The sequence below is a fragment of the Canis aureus genome, chromosome 5, assembly GCF_053574225.1.
Source record: "Canis aureus isolate CA01 chromosome 5, VMU_Caureus_v.1.0, whole genome shotgun sequence".
Lineage (NCBI taxonomy): Eukaryota > Metazoa > Chordata > Mammalia > Carnivora > Canidae > Canis > Canis aureus.
This window is the reverse complement of record NC_135615.1, coordinates 73,967,275-73,985,773: the sequence shown is the minus strand read 5'-3', so window position 1 is coordinate 73,985,773 and position 18,499 is coordinate 73,967,275. Positions and strand designations below refer to the sequence as shown.

Sequence of the window (18,499 nt, the reverse complement as noted above, 5' to 3'; positions counted from 1 at the left end):
AGACTGGTGGTCCAGACCAGGCAGAACGCATTAGGCGGTGCGGTACGGGAAGGAGCACTGCGCAAGGAGTCAAGTCTCCTGAGTTCTAGCCCAGACTCTCACCCGCACACGGTGTGGCCTCAAGAATCCCCGCCCTCGGCCCCACCCTTCGCCGCGAGCGGACTGGAGTCCATGATTTCTAAGCACCAGTTACCAGAGCTTATGCCTCAGGGACCAGAGCAGAGAAGATGCGGTCCTCTTTCACCCCAAATTTTGGGGGAGGTGGATGGGGATCGGATGCCCCAGCAGGGCAGAGCCGGACGTAGGACCAGGGACCCGAGGGGTTTGGGCAGGGTCCTGAGCAGGCGGGGCCGGGGAGGCGGGTTCGGGGATGCCAGTCTCTGATTGGCTGTTCCGCCCATCGCCCCGCCCCGTGCGCTATAAAGCTCGCCCGCGGCCGGCGCGGGGGCTGCCGCGGCATCTCTCTCGCGCGCGCGGCGTCGGTCTTCCCCCTCGCGGGGGGCAGCTGGCCAGACCCGCGGACCGACCGCTGCAGGCCGCCGGGGGGCGGGGGATGCCGGGCTGCCGCATCAGCGCCTGCGGCCCGGGGGCCCAGGAAGGGACCGCGGAACCCGGGTCCCCGCCGCCGCCGCCCCGGGAGCTCCTGTCGTCCCCTCAGCCCCCGCCCCCAACTCCGACCTTGACTCCGACCCCGGCTCAGGTCTCGTCGCCGGCCGACGCGGCCCCGGCGGACGGGCAGGAGCTGCAGCGCTGGCGCCAGGGCGCTAACGGGGGCGCCGGGGGCACCGGGCCGGCAGGGGGCGCGGCGGCCGCGGCGGGGGCGGGGGGCCGCGCGCTGGAGCTGGCCGAAGCGCGGCGGCGACTGCTGGAGGTGGAGGGCCGCCGGCGCCTGGTGTCGGAGCTGGAGAGCCGGGTGCTGCAGCTGCACCGCGTCTTCCTGGCGGCCGAGCTGCGCCTCGCGCACCGCGCCGAGAGCCTGGGCCGCCTCAGCGGCGGCGTGGCGCAGGCCGAGCTCTACCTGGCGGCGCACGGCTCGCGCCTCAAGAAGGGCCAGCGCCGCGGCCGCCGCGGCCGCCCGCCCGCGCTGCTCGCCTCGGCCCTGGGCCTGGGTGGCTGCGTGCCCTGGGGCGCCGGGCGCCTGCGGCGGGGCCACGGCCCGGAACCCGACTCGCCCTTCCGCCGCAGCCCGCCCCGCGGCCCCGCCTCCCCCCAGCGCTGACCTCGGCGCCGGGACCCCAGGCCCCCCGACAGGCCGTCGCGGAGGTGCCGACCGACGGATGGACGGCGTCGCCGGCGAGGACGAGCTGACAGACCCCGGGAAGAGACAGTCGGGGGCCGGGGGCCCAGTGAAGGAGGCTGAGGTGCGGTCTCAGCGGCGGGCGCGTCTGAGGGGGCGGGCGGGGCGGCGAGTCCCCCTTCCCTGGGGCCTCTGGAGGCCTCCGGGTCCCCGATGGAGCCGGCCACTTTGTTTCTGCCTCTCCCGGCCCTCCCGGGGAGTGAGGTGGTTGCAGAACGTCCCCATTGTAGAGCTGGATAAACTGAAGATGCTCAGGTTCCGGGAGGGGCTTGCCGGCAAACTTTTTCCCAGTTGGAGCCTGCGGCACTGACGCAGGCCTCCCCCCCCCCCGCCCCCAGCCCCCCGCCCGCGTTGCCTTTCCTGGGTCCCTTGTGGCTGTCAGGAGAGTCTTGCCCTTGAGACTGCTGCTTTCTGGAACTGCCCAGCTCCACACCTTGGGGAGGACAGAATAATGAGGTCCCGGGATGGGGTAGGGGTTGGGCCAGCGACGTACCCCCGAGTTCTCTCCCTAAGCCCCTGTTTCCCATTTGAGGGGATGGAATCCCAGAGAAGTTGAGGATTTGTTTCCATCATACTTAGGCCCTTCCACTTCTAGGAGGCAGATCTTTTCTCACGCTCTCAAGCAGTTTTGCCGAGCGTACCTCCTGACGTAGATAACCAGGGTAGGGTGTTTGGTAACTGCCTGACGCTGCACCTGCTCTCCTAGGGGCCCCGCTCCTAACCTGTCTCTAAGATGGCTCTGCCAGGAATGGAGCCAGGTTCCATCCTTTAACAGGCCCCAAGGGGGCAGGTATGTCATCTGCTTCTAGAAAGGGGGGCCTTAAAGGGCCAGACCTGAAATGAGATTGACTTCTCTTCCTGTCCACATGCCCTTCAGGAACCACCGGCCCCTACTCGACCCCCTCCCCATCCTCCCAGCCTTAAATGGCCAGGCTGCTGCTTTGCTGCTCATCGGCTGATTGGACTTCAACCTCCCTTTTCCGTCTGTGAAGTGCTTATCCTCACCTCTGGGAAGGGCTGTAGTGAGGTTAACACAGGGCAGAGGTCTTTCTTCTCCCCCCCCCCCTCAAGTGATGGAGGAATGCTTTATTTTTTTAAAATCACACCTAGAAACAGGCAGTGCTGTTGCTGGTGGAGCTAGGAGCTACTTTTTAAAGTACTCATTTTATGGAGTGGCAAGGTCACATGTCACGACTGGACAGAACTAGGTCCTAGGCCTGTGTGTGTCCTTCCCATAGTGTCTCCTCCCTGCCCAGGGGCAGGGGCTCCAGAGAGCTGGTGTGCAGCCCGTCTGCTGTGTGACCTAGAACAACTCTGCCTCCTCTTTGGGCCGGTTTCCTCAGTCCCTCTCTGTACACAGCTGTCCTTCCTCATGTCAGGGCTTGGGAATAGGGAAGAGAGGGTAGGATGAGAACTTCAGAGTCACAGGAATCTGGTTTAATCCTAGAGTCTTGAGGGTCAGGTGCATTGTTCTGAAAGGCAGAGCCCCAGGGGCCCTAACCTGAAGTCTCATCAGCACTTCCTCTCTCTCTCCTCAGGTACCAAACTTTAGGGCTGCTTTCTGACAACCAGGCCTTTCCAAACCCATTCTTATAGGGAAGGGAAGTCCAGGAGGCAGTCTCAGGGAGTCTTAGTGTGGGGGCCAGGAGAGCAGTGAGGGTCCCTGGGATCCTCTGGCCTCCGTGGAAAAGGAGAACCTTCTGAAGCTACTTAGTTCATTTGGGGTCTAGAGGCCCAGAGAGGACAAGGACTTCTTGGAGGTGACAGTGAGGAGCTCAAGCTGCAGCACTGGGCTGCAGCCAGCACTGTTCATTTTCTGTGTTGTACAGGAGAGAGGCATTTGGTCCAGAGAAGCTTTTAGCTAATGGTGTAAAGTGCTCTGTGCCATGACGATGTTGCCTTTCTCTGGGATTTATTGGTCATCAGCTTTGTCCCGATTTGGAGGAGGTGGGGAGGGAGGAATTAGAGATGGCTCTTGCTGAGAAAGTGATGCATGTCTGTGGGAGATGGTGATTGGTCCTAGTGTCACAGGCAGCTCTGTCCCCCTCCCCCCTGCCAGATGTCCCACTGCCTCTCACCAAGGGCCTTGGCCCAGGCATACAGTGTTCAGTGACTTGAACTCACGATTCAGTGCTCTGCCCACTATTCCCCAGCCAGCTAATAAAAGCCACTTCCCCACCCCTGTCTGGCCCACCCAACCCCGTCTGGGAGGCTCCATTTTTTCCTCAGTGTAATCAGTCCAGGGGCTCAAGAAGGAACACTGATTCAGAGGGTCTCTGCTTTTAAGGGTTGGTGTCTCCCAGCTCTCCTCAAGGCAACCATCCCTGGTGGTAACTATCCCAGGGGTCCCTCTGGGACTGGGCAATTTGTGTTGTTGGAAGCCTTCACAAATAACTATAGCCTCTGGTCTGGTGACTGACACAGCATCCCCCACCCCCTTCCCAGCTTCTTGAACACTTTAAAAAAATTTTGAGAGAGAGAGAGAGACAGAGAGCATGAGCAGAGAGGAGGGGCAGAGGGAGCGGGAGAAGCAGGCTCCCCACTGAGCAGGGATCTCGCTGTGGAGCTCGATTTCAGGGCCCTGGGATCATGACCTGAGCCTGAGCTGAAGGCAGACGCTCAACTGAGCCACCTGGGTGCCCTTCCTCAACACCTTGTTGATGGCCACAGCCCTGGGAATCTTGAGAATATCGATGGCCAGCAGTGAATCTGGGATTTCAGCAAAGGGAGATAAGAACAGGAGCCCTTCTTCAGGCCAGTGCTTAGGGCTGGGAGAAAGTTCAGGGTTCTAATTTAAACTTGCCCCTCCCCTTGGATAAGCCTTTTCCTCTTTTGGAGGGCCCTAACCAAGCGAAGGCGTCTCTGGGCGGCGCCACCAGAGGGCAGTGTGGGGCTGCTTCCCGGGGAGTGGGGGCGTGGCCTGGAGCAAGCTAGGTTCCCCAGGGTCCCCTCCCCCGACCAGCCCCCTCCCGTCACGCAGAGCCTTCCTTCACGCAGGTCTTGGGTTTTAAGGTCTGTCAGAACGAGCGGGTATGGCGGTCATTCGGAGAAGGGGCGGTAAGGTTGGGCATGTGGTTGGGCCGGGGCTCGGACCTCAAGAAACAGGTTCACGAGGAAAGACTTTCCTGGAAAAAGGTCGCCCTGGTTGACAGTCACCGTCTGAGTGAAAGGCTGTAGTCTTTTTCGCTCCTCACAGATTTGTTACACCGATCATTGATCAGAACATCCCATTCTTCAGCCACCTGGGGACCAGGGAGGCTTCCTAGAAACTAGGCTTAAACAACAGGTCATCATGACCAAGGTGCTTCCAAGCCTGTAGTAGGCAGTCTCTAGGAGGCTTCCCTGCCCCCCTATTCCCACCTGCTGGGTCCCTAGAGAAAACCCAATAGCCAGGCTTCTCAGATTAATGAGAGGCTCCCTGCTTTACAGCCCGGGGGAGGAGGCATTTGGGAAAGCTGGGAGATCCCCAGCCTATTTCTTCCTCTACTAGTCCTTGAACTTCCATTAGTCCAAACCCTGGCCAAGTTCCTTGGTTCTGAAATATATTAATCACCTCCACGCTAGGCACTGTGCTGAGCACTTCACACCCTTTATCTCTTATAATCCTCCCAGCTACTCTGCAAAGTAGGGGTTATTATCCTCATGTTCATGGATGAGGAAACTAAGGATCAGGGAGGGCAGATGACTTGCTCAAGGATATAGAGCCTGTAAATAAGAGGTCCTTTAAACATTAGTCTACGTGGCTTTTCATTTATCAGGCTAACAAGGGCTCCATTTGAGGGGGTTTCTGGGCTCTTACTCTTTAAGTCTGAGTACCGTGACCCCTGAACCTCAGATCTGGGAAGGATGTGATGAGATGCTGGGAGGGGGGCAGAAAGTACATCCCCCCCACCCCATCACCACCACCAAGGTCTGGGCACACCCCTAGAAGTTGGCTCCCCACCCTGGTTGTCTGGGCTCGGGGAGGGGGTGAGTCAGGCTGAGTCAGCACACTTTGCTTCAGGCAAGGGCCAGCCAACGATGCTCAGGGCCTGGGCTTGCCTTGGAGGGTTACCTCCTCTCTCTGTACACCTAGTTAGAATGTTGGGTGCCCAGGAGAGCAAACAGCCTGGGATGGCAGAGGAGGAGGATGACAGGCTCCATGGTGGGGGCAGGAAGCGCCCCTAGTTTGGAATAAGACAGATCTGGGGTTCAGTGTTTGCCTGTAATTTCTCAGCTGAAAGACCTAGGGCAAATGACTTCCCAGTTTCATGTGTATGTGTATGTTTTATTGGGGAGCTGGAGAGGAGATAACTCCTGACTATTGAATGGCACATGGTGGAGATTCATAAATGTTTGATAGATCCAATCTACCTAGCCCAGTAGAGGCTGCCAGGACAGAGCCCCCAGGCAGTGTGGGCCTTTGCTTCCCCAGAGCATCGCCATATCAGGAATCCCTGGAACAATCCCCCTTCTCCCCCCACTGTGGGCTCTGGGGAACTCCATAAGGGGAGAAGTGGTGGAGGGGCAGGCTTTTCTTCCCAGGAACATTCCATTCCAGCTGCTCAGACCAGTGGGGATCCCAGCCAAGGACAAGGCCCAAGGGAACCTCTGCTTACCCCAGGAGCCCCCATCCCTTCCAGAGCAGGAGCCAGTGGAGCCCTGTTCCATAATATTGCTCTGTACCTTCTATCCACAATGGTCCCTCTTGACGCAAATGTCGAAGAGTTTGGGTGGGGTTGGGTGGCTGCGGGAAGAAGGTAATTAAAGCTCTTGAAATGATTCTTTCTAGCTCCTCCCAGCTCCTCAGAGCCTCCACTCTATGGATCTGGACTCCTGGATTCTGCTCCTGCTCCTGGGCACCTCCTCCAGGAAGACGTCCCACAACCTTAAACAAATTGATCCCGTATGATCTTGGCACCATCCTCTCATCACAGGGGCCTTGCACTCAACGGCGGCCAGGTGCTTGGTTCTGGGGAAGGTGCCTGTAATCTAAGCCACATTTGACTTTGGCTGACACTGTGTGATTGGAAATGTTACAACAGGTCCTCTGAGTTGCAATCAGATTATTTAAGAAAGCAGCGAACATTTCCAGTGTGAAAATGAAAAGGCTTTCTTTTAAAATAGAGTTGTCATTCTTAAGTCACAGCGCAGCTGGGGTCTCCATTGTGGTCGATGTCATTGCTTCTCACCCTGACAATGCTGGGAGGCCTGTTTGAGGGGAAATATTGGTCTGAGAAATCTGTTTCCCTCCTCCACTGTCCTTGCCCTCTCTGCCTAGGGGTGTGCCTTTGGGCCCCTCAGAAAGATGATCGCTGCTGGCTCCAAGGGGAGGGGCACCTCATTCTCAGGGAGAGGTGGTGGCAACCTAAACATTCAAAACAAAGTTTTGAATGAAAAAAAAAAAGGAGCATATTTATTCAAATATCCTGAAAATATAGGGAAGGGGCGGGGGGCACATTTACTCACATACAACCCAGAACTTGTATTCCGCAAAATGAATGTATATTGAATCAGTCCCCTGATTTATACATTCAGGAAGAATAAATTTCAGTGACGTGAGACAAAGGCATGTGGTTTTGAGGTTGACTTTGCCAAGTGTCCCTACTGCCCTTCCTTTGTGTGTGTCTCTCACGACTCTTTAAGTTGGCAGTTCCTTGAGCAGCTTCGGTTTAGCTTGGGTCAGCAGTCTGGCCCTGTGGACTGGTTTGCAGAGTGCTTTCCCCTTGATCTGGCTCCAGGCTAGGAAGTCTGCCCCAGTTAAGGATGGGATGAGGAAGCTAGGGGGTGGGGGGTGCATACATGAGACCGTGTCACATGGAGAAGGTGGTGCATATCTGTGATAATGTGACAGCATGAGGATTGGCGGGGGGGGGGGGGGGGGTTGTGTGTGACTGTGTTGGTGATGATAGGGACCTGTTTGTGAGTCAGGGCCCCAGCAGCAGATGAGCCACCCTCAAACTGGGAAGAGATTTAAAAAAAATTATTTCCAAACAGGTGGGCTTAAAAAGAGAACAAGGGATGGGTGCAGCTCTCTGGGGCTAGCAAGAGTGGGGAGCCTTTACAGGGAGAAGGAGAAGGCGGAGGGGGAGGGAGGGCACAGGACCAGAGGGGGTAGCTGTGTGGAGGGCACCCCTGACAGGAGCAGTGGTCTTTGACAGAGATGCAGCCAACTATGGCAGCCTGGTGCAGGGGGGTGGGGTGGGGAGAGATAGCAGGCAGACAAAACACCCCATTCTCCTCCTTTCAGTCTCCTGCTGGGGCCTCTCATTGCCTGAACTCAACAGGAAGGTTGAGAACAAGAGAGCCATTGATACACAGTCCACAGAGGGCAGTCTCCCGGGGCTCAAAACATGGAGAAGAGAGGAGAGTGTGGGACTGGAGGGGTCACACATCGTATCACTGCTTGAGGGCATGTCTTCTGTTCCCCAAAGTTCATAGCAGTGCCTCTTTCCCCTTTGAAGCGCTGCCACCCACCACGGTCCATGAGGGGTGATGGGTGGACTGTTGCTGGGCAAGCACTGCACGAGATTGGGGTGTGGGCTTTCCTCCTGCAGCCTTCCCCTCTCTGGCTCTGGTTCCCAGTTCTTGATTTCCACCTGTCCTGGCATCTTAGATGGCTGCAGGAACTGTCCATGAGCAAATAATGCCAGCCACTGAGTCATTGTTTTTTTTCACACCCAGAAACATGGCACCACCCCCAAACACACCCACAGGCACACCTGCTGCCATCATGGGCCTCTGACATGGTCACTGCAAGCTATGGCTGGTGTCATGTACATCAAGAAATTGTACATCTCAGCACACTGCTACACTGCCCTAGTCCTACATAAAATGGTAAGTGCACAGCAGTACAAACTGTCACACACCAAACATGCTCCATCACACGTATGTACAGAAGACACACTGTCTCGCTTATCCACATGAAATCAGTGTAGGAGCAGGAGAGTTCAGGGGTTCACAGCAACAGCTCTGGAGCCAGCCACATTTTGACCTCTGACACCAGCTTCCTTGTCTGTAAAGGTGGAAATAACAATCACTCTTCTCTCAAGGATGAAATGAGAGGTAGTGACCGTGAAGACTTTAGCAGTGCCTGGCCTAGAGGAGAGGCTCCAGAAACAGCAGCTGTTACCAGGAACTCCTGCTCAGGCTCTCCCACATTTCACACCCATGCATGTTGCAGACCAGCAGCGGTGTGCACACATGCCTGAGCAAGGCCGGCCAGACACCCTCAGGCACATGTGTCCTCCCCCAGACACGCCTGCCAGGAGCATGTGCACATTAACAGATTCTCTCTGCCCAGAAGCTTTCTCCAGACACCGCATGACTTGCCATCCAGTCTGCCTTTAAGTCTTTGTTTGATTAAATGTCACCCTTTCGATGAGGTCCAACCTGACCTTTAAAAATCAGTACTCCAGCACTTCCAAACCCTTGCCCTACTACATACTTGTAAGCATCATTGACCTTCTCAGACTATATAATTTAGTTTATTTTCTGTAATCTTCATGGGAGTAGGGAATCTTGATCTTTTGTTTATTTTATTTTATTTTTTAATTTTTTTTATTTATTTATGATAGTCACACAGAGAGAGAGAGGCAGAGACATAGGCAGAGGGAGAAGCAGGCTCCATGCACCGGGAGCCTGACGTGGGATTCGATCCCGGGTCTCCAGGATCGCGCCCTGGGCCAAAGGCAGGCGCCAAACCGCTGCGCCACCCAGGGATCCCCAATCTTGATCTTTTGTTTGCTGATGTATTCTGCTCCTACCTGGGTCACTGGCACATGGTGGTCTGAATGCAGTGTCTAAACACATACTGTGGGTGTCTAGCTTTCTTACTAAAACAACCATATCCAGGTGAACCCTACTGCCCACCCCAACAAGCCAAACCTGTGTTCTTACCCGGTGAACACCCCCCTCATGCCCCCATTGGGAGCTGGGAGAAACTTATTCTCTCCCAGGCCCAGAGCTGGGTGGGCACAAATAGGGTGGGATGGCAGGCTGCTTTCAGTTACCAAGCCAAGAAACTCTTTCCACGCAATGTCCTAGCCCTTTCGAGCACTGCAGGGACTCATTGAGCAGGTGAGGTGGCTGGACTCACCCAAGTCACCTGGGGCCTCCTCTGTGGCCTTGTTTTTTTTTTTTTTTTTTTTTTTTTACCCTGGCTGAAACCATCAAAGCCACCACTTCAGAAACCACTAATGAGGCTGAATATGTTAAGGGCTTTGCAATCCCTGGATCAAAGGGGCTGGGTAAACAGTGGGCAGCGTCCAGGCCAGTGACTGGGTGATGCCCTGAGGGAATAGCTCCCCGAGAGCCTGACAGGGCCCTGGCTGGATTTGAAAAGGAGAGACCCTGTCCCTCTAGGAGACCTGTTTAGGGCAGGCCAGAGTGTGCCTATCAGTGCTTGGCAGTTAGAGAGGGAGCCAGAGAACTGATGGAACCCCTTTCTCAGGTAGGGAGGCCAAACCTGAGCTCTCATTCTGGAAGATGCTAGAAGACCCCCAGTCTGAAGGGGTCTCCAATTCAAACTCACTCAGCTTGTCTACCAGCCTCCTGAGAAGGAGTAGGGTTGGGTGGGCAGAGCTGGAGTCAAGCAGCCCTAGCTCTGGAGTGTGAGGCCAAATCCAGGGTCATCAGGACTCCAGGGAGGAAATACTGACAAATTTACTCTTTAACAAGAGACTTGCTGAGGCAATTAGCAGGTATAAGTCACATGTTCTAGATGAGAGCTCCTGGCATAGTCCTCCAGCCGGGGCTGGGGTTGAGGGAAGGAGATGCAAACCCTCAGCCACAGCCCAGGATTCAGACAACAACCCACCTAAATGTCCCTGCCCACAACACAAGCCAGACACAGACTGGGAGAGGCAGCCAGAGCCCCCACTGCCAGGGAAAGTCCTTCTCCCAGGAGAAATCAGGTGCTAGGTTTAGTGTAGACAATCTTTATTGGCAGGTGTTAAGAGTGCAAAATGGTGACAAATCCAGAGGGATGGGAAAGGAGGTGGGGCATGGTTCCCTTCCTCCAAGTGCAGACCCTGTAACCAGGCCAGTAGGGTGGGAGCACTTGACTGTGGCCATTCTGGGCCCAGCACCCTTTGAAGAACAAGCTTCTAGGCAGAGGGATCCTCACAACACAGACGAAGAGAGCAACAGCCCAGAAGGGGCATGGGCTGTGTCCCACCCCTGGCAGCTTGGCTCTTGCTCACCACAAACCTCGACAGCTTGGGGTAGGGGTGTTTGCAAACTGGGCTAAACTTATCCCTCTGCAAACCCAGGTAGCTGCCTCCTGCCTCAGTTTCCCTCCTCCCAGTGATTAATCAGGTTGGATCGCCAGGCCCTCTTAGGGGCCTGGCTCAATCCAAAGTGAGTAGTTTGTATAACATACCATATTTTAGCTATTGTGTGGGCTGTAGGTCTTCAGAGGCTGCTGGGATCACTATGGGCTGGCTTTACCCAAAAAGACCCTTTCTAGGCCACAGAAATTGACCTAAGATGATGAGCATTGAGGCTATCACCCCAAACAGGTTTTGTCTCCTGAAGGCAATTGACCCCCAAGACAAAGAGCCCCCACACCCCACAGTTATGCTGCTCCAAAGTGGGGTGCAATAACCCAAAGGCCAATCAAGAACCTCAGCTTGGCCTTAAGCCCAGGGGGCCTCACTTGGGGATGAGTGGGGTCCAGTGTGTTCAGTCAAAGGCCCAACCTTGCAGCAGTGCTGGGCCACTCGGCACAGGCTGCCTGTTTCTGGTGGCATCCTCTGCACACTCCTGGAGGCCCTGCTCCATCAGCGTGGGCCCAGTACTTTCTGGCCAGGGTCTGAGTCAGTTACAAGGCAGCCAGGTGGGGTAGGAGTGGGCCCGAGCCAGCAGGGGCTGCACAGGAGTCACATAGTAACTCACGGTGGTGGGCACAACCCCGTCGGGGCCCGAGGGGTGCCAGGCCAGGGCGGCCGCTGTGGCCGGGCCCTGCTCAGCCAGCGCCTGGAGCGCCAGGGTGGCGATGAGGTCCAGCGTCTGGCGACGCTCATGGCTCATGAGGCACACGGTGCTCTCATTGACCACGCGGTGTAGCGTCACCAGGCAGGCGTAGCGGCGGGCTGAGTCGGCCCCGCTGAAGTGGGCCTCCAGGTAGCGCTCCAGTGTGCGCTGCTGCTCTACCAGGTCCGGGAAGTCGATGAAGAAGCGGGAGCACATGTAACGTTGCAGGGCACGTACGTCAGTGCTGGGCCTTGGCCTGAAGCCCCGCACCAGGAGGTGGCAGTACTTGAGGAGGCCACCGCCACGAATCTCCTCGGGGCTGCGCGTGGCGATGACACGGTGCCGCAGGTGGTCCAGGGCCTCGGCAAAGTCCCCATACAAGCTCTCGCCTGTCACCGTTGGGTGGAAGGCCTCAGACATGGGGGTGGATGAGCACTGGCCGAACAGCAGCAGGGAGTCCAGGATGATCTGGAAGGAGTCTACACTGAACTCAAACTGGCGCCTGACCGAGTCCACGAACTTGAGCTCCACGTTCTTGCCACTCTTGTTGGACAGCGAGATGAGGCTCCAGCGGTCCGTGTCGGTACACACTTTCACCAGCTTCTGCACGTATGCCTCCTTGAGTGTCAGTGGAGTGATCTTGGCTCGGTTCACACCGGCTGGCAGGAAGTCCAGCAGGCAGGCCAGCACTACCTCCTTGACCAGCTGGAAAGACGCCTCCCCATGCAGGTCCACACGGAACACCAGGTCCAGGTCCTTGTAGCCCAGGCCACTCTCTGGGTGCAGCACATGGCTGGCAGCTGAGCCGTGTAACCGCACCCCATGCACGCGTAGTCCCTGCTCCTCCAGGCTGCTGCGGACCACCTGCCGGAGAGACAGCAGGAAAGAGAGGGGTCAGGATCCTGGGCCCCCCGTAATAAGCACACCAACATTAACCTCGTTGACCGCTTATCAGCTGTCATGCCTTTAGAAAGTCTTTTGACCCTCTACAGCTTTGATTTCCTAACATGGAGAATGGCTCATTTGGAGCAAAGACTCCGAAAGAACAGCACTAATGATAGCAAACACATATGTAGAATTTACTAAATGCCGGGTCCTGTCTAAGTACTTTATACGTTAGGATATAAACTCGTATAATTCTCACAATTAGTACCTCCCTCAAAGGGTAGGTACTATTATTCCCATTTTACAGATGGAGAAATAGAAGCACAGAGGGGCCAAGTAACTTGCCCAAGGTCACATAGCTGGTGAATTAAACTCAGTTCAGGTCTTAACCACTAGGCTACTCTACCTCTCTAAAGCTACAAGTAAAATACTTCATTTTGTGCCAGGCATGATGCTAACTGCTCAAATGTGTTGGGAATGTAATTGAGATTCACATGCCTTACTACATTAACCCTCATAAAAATCCTGTATTTGGGAATTATTATCTCAATTTACAGATGGGGGACCAGAGGCACAGAGAGGTTAAGAAACACGTCCAAGGTCAGAGAGTAGCCAGGCTGAGCTTGGAGCTCAGGTCAGTTGGATTCTCCAACCCTTTCGTGCTCTTTTGACTATGATATATTCATCTTAACTCATCTTTCCAAGGACTCTGTGAAGCAAACACAGCACTTGTTTTAGAGCCGAGGAACCTGAGGTTTGCAGTGGTGAGACCTCTAAGGTTCGAGTGGGGAGGATATTCGGAAGTGGCGAGGCTGGGGGTGAAAACCCAGACCTTTTCTGCTCTTGGGACGATCATCTCAGGAGGCGCTCAGCGCCCAGCCCAAGTGGGAAGAGATGCAGCAGACCTTGTCTGCTGACACAGGAACGTGACCGGCAAACCTGCCAGGCATCTGGAGTCTGTTTCTTTGGCCAGAGGCATCTCTCTGGGCTTAGGACCATGTGGGTAGAAGGAGCTGGGCCTGGACATTCAGTTTTCTCACTAACCCAGGGTGCTTCACACACAGTCCTGAAAGTGACCAAGCAGCATTCCTGCCCTGAGTGATTCTGCAACCCCGCCTTGCTGCCAAGTCAGCGTGCACCACTGGGCTGGGCTGCCCTCCTCGCTTCTCAGGAATTACTGCGAAGAATGCACTTAAGTGCTGAGGAGGCAAGCCGCAGTGGGGCAATCTGAGGCGGGCGGCTCCCTCCAGGAAGGCTTCCGGGAGGAGGATCCCGACTAAGGGAAGGTATTGTGATGGCTACGGGGGTCAGCAACTGGCCATCAGGAACATGCTGAGGAGGAGCTGTGGGGATGGGGGGTGGGAAAGGAATACCAGTTGCCACCTATTGAATACCTGGACCTTCTCACCACAATCTATGGGGGATAGAGCTTTTTTTTTTTTTTTTTTTAATACCTCGTTTTAAAGATTTTCTTTTTAAGTAATGCCTACACCCCACATGGGGCTCGAACTCACAACCCTGAGATCAAGAGTTACATGCTCCACTAACTGAGCCAGCCTGGCGCCCCTATTGGGGACAGCTCTTTATGATCTCCGAGTTATAGATGGGGAAACCAAGGCTCACAGGAGCATAGTCATCTGCCCAAGATCATGTAGAGGTGCCTTCAAATCCAGGTGGGGCGGACTCTCCTTCCATCACATTGCCATCCCAGGGTTTAGGAGTAGAGACCAGAAACTAGGGTTCTAATCCTCCCTCACTTTCAAAATTTCAAAGAGGTGACCCTCCAGTCACTGCAGCCCAGAGGCAAGGCAGTTAGGAAAGGGAGATGCCTTGGCCAGACAGGCTGGAGAAGCTGGAGGTCAGGGGCCAGTTGCCACAGTCCGGCCTGTGGGACTTGTAACCCACACTCGGGCAGCTGGCAGCTGCGCCCATGCAGGCCAAAGAGAGCAGACCAGCCCCCTCCCCGGGTCCCAGTAGAGCTGACTGAGCCTTACTCAACGCCAGCTCCTGCTCCCAGGCTGATGCTCACCCCAGGGCATGGCATCTGGCCTGGTGAGTAGGTAGCAGTATCCTCGTTAAATCGCCTACGTCAGGCCATGGGGCCGGCTGTGTCAGCCAGCCTGCAGCTGGTGTCTCCCTCCCAGGTGTGACTACAGCCAGCTTGGCAGGCGGACCCCAGATACCGCCACCACTCCCAAAGACTGCAGGGCAGCTTGGAGCCTCCTGAATCAGACTTTCTAGCCGTGGAGAGGGCCATGGCTGCACCCTCCTTTCCCCTGTGCCAAGGGCCTCCCCAGAAACTCTGTTCCTGGGTCATTGCCAAGACCTGCAGGGGGCTATAGGTGCTGTCCACCAGCAGGCTTACAAAACTCAAATCTGGAGCTGCCTGATGCAGGCCCTCTGGCTGCAGCTAGAGAGATCTGAATGTCTAATTCAATTCCCTGGGCCCATAGAGGGCAAAGGACTTATCCAAGGTCACACAGCCAAGAAGTGTGGCTGAGCTCAATTAGAACCAGGCATCCCAGAGCTGTAGGCAGGGTGGGGGGGGGGGGTCCGACACGATGACTCCTACAGGAGAATGAATCCCTCTAGCTCAGGTATATGCAAGAATAGCATCTCTAGCTGCTCAGATTGCTGCTGTAGGCTAGGTCTTGTGGGGAGACAGAGGGAGAAAGGTTCTAATTCTTGAACCATGGACAACCAGCCTCCCCCACTACACATAGCTAACATCCCTCCCTTTATCACCAGCACCCCCACCTCCACACAGCCAGCATGATGACCCTCATCCCCATATACACCAAGCACCATTGTCCATGCCCCATGCACACCCAGGACCACCTCTGCCCCACCACACACACACACACACACACACACACACACACACACACACACCACAGTTTGTGAAGCTGCCAGCTGTAGATTCCCACCCGCAGATGGACTTTCTTCCCTGTGGGTGCAAGTGTATAGGCCAGGTGAAGGTACCTGTTCTGTTTGGATCTTGGAACCTGAAAGGGTGTGCCAGAGTAGTTCAACTCATCAGTGTTGACCAGATGGGGACACTGGGCCCAGCAAAGGGAACGGAGAATAGTCCAGGCCCTGAAGCCAGATGTCCAACCTCCCAGGCCAGCTCTGAAGCCTCCCCTGCCTCTCTCCACCACAGCCAGCAGCTCCCTGCTCTGGGACATCTTTGACCGTAGTCCAGGAGAATACTGTTCTCAAGGGAGGACCTTGAGGGCAGAGAGGTGGGGTCCCAGGCACATCTGTAGCTCTGGTGTCCAGAATAGGGCTTGACACAGAGTGGACACCAGTAAAGGCAGTTTGGCAGGGACTTCCCCTCCAGAGCACCCTTTGTCCCTGCAGAGGGGAGTTTCCACACTGGACTCCTCCTTCCCCTGTGTCTGGGACAGCAGTCCTGGAGATACAGCAGCTGGGGCCCCAAGGTTGACCTGAGTGTCCTGGGGAGAAAAGCTTCAACTGGTTTCCTAATTACCCCATGACAGCAGGGCAGCTACTGAGGAATGCCTCAGTGAGCACCACTGGGGCTGCAGGTGAGTCAGCCCTGGGGAATCTGCCCCCACCCCCTCCCATTCCCTGGGAGGGAGGGCGAGGTAATCCCCTAGCAGGCACCCTTCCTCCTCAATGGAGGCTGAGATGGTAGGAGGCAGGGGAATGGCCTGCTTCACTTGCTTCTGTGGACAACTCCCGAGAAAGAAAGTCCATCTACTGGCAGGAATACACAGGAATTATGGCTGGATTTTCTGGTTTCTATCAGAAGACTTTCCTAAGACTTAGAAGTTGAGCCTTAGAAGGAACTGAGGATGGAGTAGGAAACACTGAACCTGCCAGCAGGTGGCTCCCAGGAAGACCCACGATTCTTTAGGTTTGATTTTCACCTCTTTAGGTAATCTTAGGCAGCTCTCTGCCCCTTTTGGAACCTCAGCTTCCCCAGCCAGAAAATGGATACAATAATTACCATATTATGGCATTTCAGAGTATGACAGCACCTAGGTTATACAGATGAAAGAGCAATTTTAGGGGTGCTAAAAGTTAGGTAAATGGGAAAAGGAGTCCAAAAAAGGGGAGAGGGCTATCAGAATTCTCTTTTCCTGCTCTTCAGGAGGCACTAGGGCCAGCCTTCATTTCCAATTTTGGGGAAGGAGAGAACCACCTAAACTGGACACCTCCAGCATTCAGGCACCAGATCTGGCTTGGTGCTTAGTTAATCCCCTCCTGCCACAACTCGAGCTGAGAGGGAGTCCTTATTGGAATTTCTTGGCTTTTGGGAAGCCTGGGTGGCTCAGTGGTTGAGCATCTGCCTTTGGCTCAGCGCATGATCCGGAAGGCCCGGAATCGAGTCCCGCATCGGGCTCCCTGCATGGAACCTGCTTCTCCCTCTGCCTCTTTCTGTCTCTTATGAATAAATAAAATCTAAAAAAAAAAAAAAAAAAAAAAAAAAAAAAAGGAATTTCTTGGCTTTTCCACTTAGCTACGGAGCTCTTGAGCCAAGGGCTGTGGGAGAACAGGACAAAGTCTGCCCCTAGGACCTTGAGAGAGGGAATGGGTGTGTGTGTGTGTGGGTGGGTGAAGCCCAACTATGAAGATTTGGAGATGAAAAAAACAAAACAAAAAAAAAAAAACACCCAACAACTATTTTAACCCAAGCATGCACACCTACCCATCCAGGGCTCCCTGGTATCTTATTTCTTAGCAGCCAGGGCTGTTCTCTCGCCGCCGCCGCTACCCCCACCCCCACCCCCAGCACAGCCAAGTCCCTCCCCACTCTCCTCCCATTTCCTAGCTAGGGCCAGGGTGAATGGTTCCAGAGGAATCGGGCTCTCCAGAGGCGGGGGAAGGGAAAGCTAAGTGGGGAGGGCGCATGGTCTGCTATCCATGCTCGGGGAGATCGTTACAATCCCTGTCCCTCTCTAAGCCTCATTTTCCCTAGCAGTCCAGAGAACAGGACAGACTCTGGGTGCCTCCCGGCACGACAGCCTCAGGTCGGAGATAGGATACCCCGCGCCCAGGGCCCTCTCACCTGCACAATCTGCCGGGGCTGCACGCTCAGAGTGGGGAAGTTGCCGCGCCCGTGAATGGGAATGGGTTCGCTCAGGAGCGCGTCCAGTCGCTTCACCTGTGGCCAGCCCAGCCCACTCAGGTGCCGTCCGAGGGAGGCCGAGGAGGCCTCCGGGTCGGGGCCGCCGCCTGCCGGGGCGGCCGTGGCCACCGCCGAGGCCGCAGCCGTCCCCACCTGCGCGGCTGCCTGGTCCCGGCTCTCAGCTCCACTCTCCGACGGCATCATTAGCCCAGCCCCGGGGCCCCGACGGCAGAAACCGGGGGGTGGGGGGTGACCAAGGGGAGACGGGCGGGGAGAGCGCCTGGGCCAAGGCGAGGGGCGCGGCTGCAGGGACCGGGTGGCAGCGACGGCGAGGCAAACTCGGGGCACACCTCCGACGGCGACGACCAACCGACCCTAGAGCCCGTAGCCAGGGGCCCAGCGGACTCTTATAGGCCGCGGGCGACATGCCCATTGGTCCAGACAGCTGTCACACAGCGGGAGCGCCCCGCCTCCCGGCGGCCCTGCCATTGGTCAGCGGAGCTTTACACGTGAGTCACTAGTCGCCAGGGAGATTCCGATTGGCTGGATGGCACGCCCCTGCCCCGCCCTCCTGCTCCGGCTGAATTCCCTCCTTTGGTCCTTAAAGAACTTCGGTTCTGCGTGATTGGCCCGGGCTGCGGCCGACCTAGACTTAAAGGGACGGCGCCCTCCAGGGGCAGGAGGGAGGGAGGTGACCTGGGGAGTTCGGAGCGGAGTTGGACCACGAAGAAGTTCCAGGGTTCTTTCTGGCGCTGGAAGGAATTTAGAAATCGCCTGGCCTGGTCCTGGTCACCTGTTCTTTCCAGAAGCCCAGAGAGACCGTGCTGCTCGTTCAGCTCCACACGGCGCTCCTCCCGCTTTCAGTGTGGCGGAAAGGTGACAAACTGTGTCTACCGAGGTCGAGGCTATTTAACGCTCTCCTGATTGGCCCTTGCCCACAGCCTGACCTGCGTCTAAGTTCCTACTGAGGGGAGGGCAGACCTGTTCAGAGAGGGGGCGTGACTCCCTCAGGTTACACAGCAGACGAGTCCGGGCCCCGGTGCGGAACCTGGGCTCTAGAATCTGCGGCGCATGCTCTTTCCGTTACATTTGTGCAGACGCAGGGCCTTTAAAGGGCTGGAGGATAGAGGGCAGCTGGAAGTAGGGAGCTGGTTTTCCTGACCCAGCGTCCTGGGCTCCTCGGCAACCCCTTCTGGTGGGGGTTTCCTGAGCAGCTGGTGGAAGTCTTTCCTGCCAGCTTTTTCTCAGCCTTAGCAGGTCCTGTGTGC

At 56.1% G+C, this 18,499-nt stretch overlaps 2 protein-coding genes across 2 annotated transcripts; one reads left to right on the top strand and one right to left on the bottom strand.

The window, feature by feature from the left end:
* Positions 1 to 420: 420 nt before the first annotated feature.
* On the top strand, positions 421 to 6,844 carry TRNP1 (TMF1 regulated nuclear protein 1). The gene is made up of 2 exons (XM_077898939.1): positions 421 to 1,361; positions 6,069 to 6,844. The coding sequence occupies exon 1, from the start codon at positions 554 to 556 to the stop codon at positions 1,217 to 1,219; it is 666 nt and encodes a 221-aa protein (XP_077755065.1). The 5' UTR covers positions 421 to 553; the 3' UTR covers positions 1,220 to 1,361; positions 6,069 to 6,844.
* A 3,355-nt stretch (positions 6,845 to 10,199) lies between these two features.
* TENT5B (terminal nucleotidyltransferase 5B) lies at positions 10,200 to 18,267 on the bottom strand. Its single transcript, XM_077898938.1, has 2 exons — positions 17,172 to 18,267; positions 10,200 to 12,115 (listed from the first exon to the last, which is right to left on the bottom strand). Exons 1-2 carry the CDS (start codon positions 17,433 to 17,435, stop codon positions 11,096 to 11,098), a joined length of 1,284 nt encoding a protein of 427 aa, XP_077755064.1. The 5' UTR covers positions 17,436 to 18,267; the 3' UTR covers positions 10,200 to 11,095.
* Positions 18,268 to 18,499: the final 232 nt, after the last annotated feature.

Excerpts from the sequence above, each read along its gene's own strand:
- TRNP1 (XM_077898939.1), top strand. The coding sequence starts at position 554 with ATGCCGGGCTGCCGCATCAGCGCCTGCGGCCCGGGGGCCCAGGAAGGG.
- TENT5B (XM_077898938.1), bottom strand. The coding sequence starts at position 17,435 with ATGATGCCGTCGGAGAGTGGAGCTGAGAGCCGGGACCAGGCAGCCGCG. Across the intron at positions 12,116-17,171 it reads AGCCCCGGCAGATTGTGCAG|GTGGTCCGCAGCAGCCTGGA; the intron begins GTGAGAGGGCCC and ends TCTCTCCGGCAG.